The 7,826-nt window shown below is 38.4% G+C and overlaps 1 protein-coding gene across 2 annotated transcripts in view; it reads right to left on the reverse strand.

The window, feature by feature from the left end:
- LOC117945943 (synaptosomal-associated protein 25-A-like) overlaps positions 1 to 7,826 on the reverse strand; it is a 37,730-nt gene that overhangs the window by 15,308 nt on the left and 14,596 nt on the right. For both annotated transcript variants that reach the window (XM_034873705.1, XM_034873697.1), the window contains exons 2-3: positions 3,367 to 3,473; positions 2,332 to 2,373 (exon numbers count right to left, since the gene is read on the reverse strand). In XM_034873705.1, the coding sequence (XP_034729596.1) occupies positions 2,332 to 2,373; positions 3,367 to 3,438 (114 nt within the window). In that variant the 5' untranslated portion in view covers positions 3,439 to 3,473. The remainder of the gene's footprint in view (positions 1 to 2,331; positions 2,374 to 3,366; positions 3,474 to 7,826) is intronic.

The raw sequence follows: 7,826 nt of genomic DNA on the forward strand, positions 1-7,826 counted from the left end.
CAGATATTGTTTAAAATATCTACTGTATGTATTCATGTATGTATGAAGAGGCATGTTGGGGCTCATCAATAATCCATGCTGCCTTATTGCAGTATATATTTAGCCTATTTCTCTGGGGAAATGAGTGAGAGTGAGAGGGATAAAGAGCATGTTGTCAGCAAGAGAGGTGAAGAGAAGCCAAAACATGACACAGTCGCTGTTTGTCTCTGTGTCCTGTCACTGGTTTTAGCCCCCATGTAGGAGGAAACACATTATGTACTAACAAACTACAGGATATCGTCAAATCAGTGACTAACAGTGGAAAACAAACAAATGGAATTCCCCTAGCATTATCTTTAAAGGGGAAAATTCAGCTACTGCCCATTAAAAGGCTTGTCTGTTGAGAGGGGCCCTGTGCAGGTCAGCCTCAGGTCTCGTTCTCATCCTCCTGGCTTTTTCTCATTAAGACACAGTGGCTGGTACAGGGCTAGCGCAGGGCCAAGTGTCTGGAGACTTGAACTAAAGGCCCGACACAAGCTCAAGACAACCTAATGCCAGGAAAGGATAGCACAATCAGCTTGGAAAAACTTTTCCCACTGATTCAAAGGAAAAAGACATGGAGAACTTTGTGTCTTCAAAGATCTTATCCTATAAGAGAGCATCCCATGCAGTAAGGTCTTCCTGAAATAGAGTGTACAAACTCTTCGGCATGTCTGCAGGGTTCTTCTCCAATGCAGAACTCTTCACAGTCACTTTAAGCAGTAAAGTGATGTTCTTCATTGAATTACTGTATATATACTATATATGTTTATTAGTGCTGTCTGTTAAATGTGTTATTAGCGGCATTAACGCAAACCCATTTTAACAGCGTCAATTTTCTTATGGAAAGATTAATGTTCTTTTTGGCCTAGCAAACGTTGGAGTTTTTCCACACGCTGTTGCAACAACTAGTAACATTAGAAAAACTACAACCCCAACCAGATCTAGCTAGACTGGAAACAAGAGACTGGAGTAAACACAATGGTTAAAATGCTGCTGACAGTAAACGATGTACAGTGTGACTGGATTTCACTGGAGAGGATTCAACCACAGTGTGTAGCTGCTGTTGTCTAAAAAAACACAGACTCAGCCTCGCCAGCCTCGTGGTGCATTCAAAGTTACGGTAAAATACCCCTTTCACATCCAGTGGTTGTTTAATATTATATATATATATATATATATATATATATATATATATATATACAGATTTACATATATGCATGCATATATTTATATATATATACATATTTACATATATGCATACATATGTATATATATATATATTTACATATATACAGTAACACACATATATATATATATATATATACTGTATATAAAATATCTTACCATCATCGTATATATACACTGTATATAAACATATATCTTTCGGTTCAGGCACCGTTTTAAAAGTATCGTATCATGTTGATGGGAGCATTAAAATGAGAAAAAAAATAATGGGACAAAATCAAGGGACATTTAAAATAAATAAAAAGTGTGATTAATTGCGAGATAACTATAACATTAAGGTGATTAATCACGATTAAATATATTAAGCGTTTGAAATTACTAATATATATATATATATATATGTATGTATGCAGTTTTTCAGTCTTTAGTATAGTTTATGGTTTTGAACCAATGTAAATGTCAAATGGATGTTCAACATTTCTTGTTATGCAATTAATATGAATTGAAGTATTATATGAAAAGCACCATATATAATCCTATGTCACCTCAGATATTGCAACATCAACATATATCTTAAATCACTTGTCCAGGTCTCTAAGGCTTGGCTACAGTGCAGTGATTTCCTTGAGCTTATTTTAGAGTTAGTTCAATAAAATAACCAGACAAAACTACATTTTGGTCATCATATTCACATGAAACTGTCACAGGGATGTCTGGTTCACTGTTTGTGTTGTGGGTTATGTGTCAATATGCCAGTAATGTACAACAAATTGACTCTTGGGGACATTAAAGTTCTCTGAGTCTATGAATTTTAACATATCAGCACATTAAACTCACAGGTTGTATTTCCCTGAATCACCTGAATGTCACTCCTCTTAAAAGGGGTTGAATATGTTACAATGCTGAAGTGAACTGATGCATGAGCTGAATGATCTAGGGAATCCAAGTGAAATTCTGCTTCCATATTGACTTCACCTAAAATGTACCTGTACATGTAACTTTAGGGGCAAAGTTCAGCATTGAGAAGAATCTTACATCCTACAGCAAACAGAGGCTCCATCTTTATTGTTTAACATGAAGCCGGTATTTACAAGGTCATGTGATGTGTGTCATTATTGGACTCACCTCTTCAACCAGAGACAGCATACGCCGAGTGCTCTCCAGAGACTGCAGGGATAGAAAGAGAGGGCAAAAGATTAGCTGAGAGTCCAAAGATCTATCACCTCACTTGTGACACCTGTAACACATTTCAGAAAGATATCTTTGTGTGTTCCATAGACTGAAAAGTAAACAAAGCCAAATTACTGATACAGTCATATAATTCACCTTGGCTATTTTTCTTGTCTTATCTCTTCTCATCCCAAGATTAATTATCAGATTTTACCTTTTTTGCTAACTTTCCACTCTCTGCAGGATCCCTCCAATTCCAATCCATTCCCTAAACCTTAAACATCATTTAATTTCATTACTAACCCTCATTACACTTTTCCCCTGTGTTACCTTCATCCATCCCTGCCTTCCTTATTTCTCCCTTCCTTCCTTCCTTCCTTCCTTCCCTTGACATCCGTGTAGCCTCTTGGCTTTGCATTATCTCCTCATGAATGTTTAATTAGGCCATTTGAGCTGCTCTATTATTCTGCTGCACAGAATTATCTGCTGTTCCTGAGCTCCTCTACACTCATTAAACAGTGCAAAGTTCATCCCTTTCCTAAAAAAGAAACGTCTTAATGAAAGTTTGAGAAAAAATTGCTAAAACAAGGGAGGGTCAGCCTGCAGCAGATACTTTTGTATCTTTATGAGAACAGGTAATTAAATACATGTCATAGACCAAAAATCACTTTGACTGTGGCAAGAAAGTCCTCACAATTCTTCAGATTTTATGCTTTCTGTTGTGCTTCTTACTTCACCTACAAGTGCACAGTGAGTTACATTTCTCTTTGTAATGTTTTGACTACAATTGTATTTAGCTGTGATGGTACATGTGCTCTCCCGCTCTCTGGGTTTCCAAAATAGAATTTGGGTAGATTGTCTTCTACGATATACTTTTTTTGATATTTCTTTCTTGTCAGTATTGCAGCAGATACTGTAACACTATTTGTGTCAGTGGACAAATATGTAAGCATGGTTATGCAGGTGTACAAAGGTTTGAGAGAGTGATACCTCATCGGCTATCTGGTCCGCGCGTGTCTGCAGGTCTGCCAGCTCATTGCGCATGTCTGATTCATCGGCCATGATGACTGTAGAACTTTGACCTCAAACTAGAAAGACTGTGGCAGAGAGAGAGAGAGAGAGAGAGGTTAGTTTACAACAACACTACAAAATGAAGCTGTATGACAGATGTTTTGTACATCATGTGACAGAGTATTTGAAATAATCAGCATTCAAATTGCAAACAGCCCAGCATTAAAACAACGTACAGGGTTGCCTTGGTGGCAGTGTCTTGCTTCAGGTACCAGCATGATACAAAATACAATCCAGGAAGTCCAGTTTGAGTAACAGGTCTGTAAGTTTTAAGAAAGCTGTGATTTCTCCCGCAGAGATGAAGCACAGCTCCTAACCTTCAATGTATACTGGCTGCTTGTGATGACGTGTGAAGTCGCTGAACTGCTTAACTGTTGAAATTCAGATTTTAAACAAATGAATAAATATTCATATTATCTTGGCTTTTTCTGTCCCCATCTGTTGACAGACTCAGCAAGAGGTTGGATAGGTTGTTCTATAACAAAAAGGTCAATGCCGCAATCCTTCTCAGTAGCAGCTGTTGCCCAAGTGTACTTCAGCAAAACAGTGATGATCATTTTACACTAGACTTGACCTCTTTTCTGAACCTTGAAATTAACACTTGACAAAGCATCATGTCATACTAACTAAAACTAGTCTGTGGGGGGCATGAATTACAACTCATTGCAAGTAAGGTTCTCTGTGTTCCCTTCAAGGTCCATAGAAAAGTTCCAGCTGTCAAAGCCAATGTTCAGGTAGGAAAGCCTTTGTCATCCCTGCTCAGTCAATGTCAACAGCACAGAAAAAGACCTTCAACACAAGAATCAATGTTTTCAGATTTTGGGATACAAAAAGGGGACATACTTTGTTACTGAGCCAAAGTAAAGGGTGAAATGTTTACCTCATATCCACAAGCGATGCATACTTTACTGTTTAAAACACTGTGGGTATAAACAGATTCTGGTTTTGTTTATGGCCATGGACACGCACACAACCAGCCATGTGCACCCAAAAACACATTGTCCATTAGGGTAGGATTGCTGCTATAGAAGATGTGAGTTTAAACCTTCACCTTGCTGAACCCGAGTTTCATCCTCCGGGATCAACAATGACATAAAATGAACAAGGGTGGAGCTCTATCCCTCTAACAGTTTGATGAAAGAGACAGTCTATTTTTGTTCCTCTGATGTGCTGCCAGACAGTATTTCACACAGCCTTACACAGTATGACTGGAGGTACGGTCCATGAAAAATGTATGTGGCTGTAACTCCGCAGGCTGACAGAGCTACATGCTGCTGCTTGGCCGTCGGGACGAAGGAGATGAAGGGAATCAGCTTAGTCCCTTTGTTTCCTTCATTCCTTCTTCCCCTCCCTTTGCCGCTGTTTCTCTGAACATTTAAGCCATTTAAGAAGCAAATAATCTGATTTGGTCCAATCGAATGTGTTTTTGTTTCTATTGCACAAATCATATTGAAGAGATTTTGATCTAATGTTGGTAGTTGCTGATATAAATGTAACCACTCAGCTTTCAGCTCTGAAATTCTTAAAGCTTTATGTAATTTAATCTACTGCAATATACAGAGCAGCAATGTGACCAATGGGCCGCTGACTTTTGGGCTCAATCAGGTGCAACTAAAAAGTTGGTTTCTTTGCTGAAGCCTGATGCTTCCATCAATCAGTCTCGGTCACAAGGTATCTGAGGTGGAAGGACACAAGGTCAGGTAGTGTCCCAGTTGGATGTTTGACAAATATTTCCTTGTCCTGCCCCGCCTTCTGTCTGTCTGTCTGTCTCTGCCTCCAACCCGGGGGAGTTGTCAGGGTGGTTAATAAGTGAACATGTGCCGGGAAAAGAAATGAAAAAAAACAGACCTTTTCAAAGTGCTTCTTTCCTTTTTGCATGCACTCTCTTCTCTCTCTCTCTATGTGTGTGTGTGTGTGTGTGTGTGTGTGTGTGTGTGTGTGTGTGTGTGTATGCAACAGCCGAGCAGGGAGGGACTCATTAGCTGCAGTGAGACCTCCACCGTTGATTATACATCACTGAAAGAAATGAAAAGTCTCCTCCTATGTATGGTCTGTGTGTGTGTGTGTGTGTGTGTGTGTGTGTGTGGGGCGTGTGAGTGTGTGTGTGTGTTTTTGTCTGCTATGCCTGGTGCACCGTTGCACTTCAAAATCTAATGTTTCAGCAATTTGGCCCATCCTGTATCTACAGTAGAGCTTCTGACAATGGATGAAACAGCAGAATAAGCTTTATGTATTGATGTATTCAGGTTTTTATCGTATCTCCCTCCTTCGTTTAAGGGAATGGATGGGAACATTCAACATGGCAACAAAGCAAGGCTGATCATATCCACTGCCATGCTCAAATTATGCCCACTTGTTGACAGCATTCCCATAGTTATGTTGTCAATGGTAACAGTATTAATGATCTAGTGATATATCTGCACTCTTAACATACTAACAGGAAACATGGCACAGTACAGTTACATACCATTAACACTAGCAACAATAACTGAACTGTTAGTAACTAAATACTGTGGCCTCTCACCCAATGACATTCAGACCTGTGCTCTTACATGCTCGGTCTTTTCTTTTGCTGCTTACGCGATCTCTTTGTTACTGATCTGATGTTGATTGCTTATCTCTTCCTTCCTGTGAACGCACGCACATACAGCATAGTTTTGTCTTCTAATTTCCTTTTATATTGACCGTGACCACTCTTTCTGCCATTGCCTGTGTCCCTCAGTCTAAGTCATCCTTTAACCTATTTATCTTCATTATACTTAAAATAAATCAATGTTTGTCAAACACACAGTCATACAAATTGTGTATTGTGAAATTCTTTAACAATTAAATGTTTCGATCATATTTCTTACTTTCAATTAAGCATTTGTTGTACAGAACATCATTTTGATGATGTAAGTAAGTATTTAGTCTGTATGATGCAATTAACTGTGTATTTGCTTTTATGCTAAGTATAGTTCCACAACTTGTCTCTGATTGGATAATCATTGGTCACCTGTCACCTAAAATCATCTGATCCCACCCATCAATACTGTGCATAATCACTGGATCTCTGTGCTCAAGCCTCAAACACTCCCTCCATCAATTTCAATGCTTCCAATAACACTCTCACTCTGAGTTAAGCATGGGCAGGAAAACATAGATTTACCCCACCGGACATTTATTCAGCACACATGCTGCACTGACATGCTTCTGGTCAGTTTTACTACTTACAAGTCAGATTAATTGGTGTTATAACGAGACATAGGCTTGGTCCCAAATCCGTAATATAATATAATACAATATAATATAATATAATATAAATCAAAGAAAAAAATGATGAAACAGCTTCAGGAACACCTCAGAAAACAAAAACATAGCAAATCAATCCTTGGTAAAAAAACTAAAACAAATATTTTGATAGAATTATGTACAGTTTAATGAGCATTGGTATGAAAGTCACATGTTAGAATAAAACGGTTTAAGGACATATGTAAAGTAAAGCAAAGTATGCTAATCTTTTTGTATACAAACTGCCAACCCAGTAAGATGATTAGTAGTATGTATACAATTAGTATACATACTAATATAGAATACAAGAGGTGACGTAACACAAGGTCCGGCCATCCCCATCCCCCACAAGCAGCCCTGCTAACTGTCACTTGTCTTGACTGACATCTGCTGTAAGGCCTGAACTGCCAGGCTCAGCCTGTGGAGAGATTAGAGTCAGCATGGAAAGAGGATTTACTCTCCACTGTTTTCTCTCTTCACTCTCTCACACACTTACTTATCTGTCTGTCTGTCTCCACACCCTGTCTGTCCATGAATGCATACAATATATATGGCCAGAAACCAGAATGAAAGGGAGAGATTTAAGAAAACAATCCATAACATTTATCTGCATACATGTTTTTCTCATCTGTAGCTGACTAATGAAACAGCAGTAATTCACTTTAATAAAATGTTACAGTTTTTTTAAGCTCACATGAAATGATACTTCTCTTAAAGGAAAGAGCATGATCATGACAACTAATTATGGCTGAAATCTTGCCACCTACAGAAACTCTCAATATATCAACGGGATATGGACAAAGGATAAACAAAATAATAAAACAACAATCAATATTAAGGGATGTCTACAAGTACAGAGCAAAAACACCACAAAGACAAATGCTTTCTATCCCATCCATAAACCCATCCATCAAAACAGGTACAGTAAAATAACCTGAACACAGCAGCATATTAACCATTTATTGTGCCAAAAAGAAGATGGAAATTGTTTATCAATTGGAATTCCCATCTGCCTCATTGAACAGTGAAAGGTTCTACACTCACCGGCCACTTTATTAGGTACACCTGTCCAACTGCTCGTTAACACTTAATTTCTAAGCAGCCAATCA

The sequence above is a fragment of the Etheostoma cragini genome, chromosome 1 (genome assembly GCF_013103735.1).
Source record: "Etheostoma cragini isolate CJK2018 chromosome 1, CSU_Ecrag_1.0, whole genome shotgun sequence".
Taxonomy (NCBI): Eukaryota; Metazoa; Chordata; class Actinopteri; order Perciformes; family Percidae; genus Etheostoma; species Etheostoma cragini.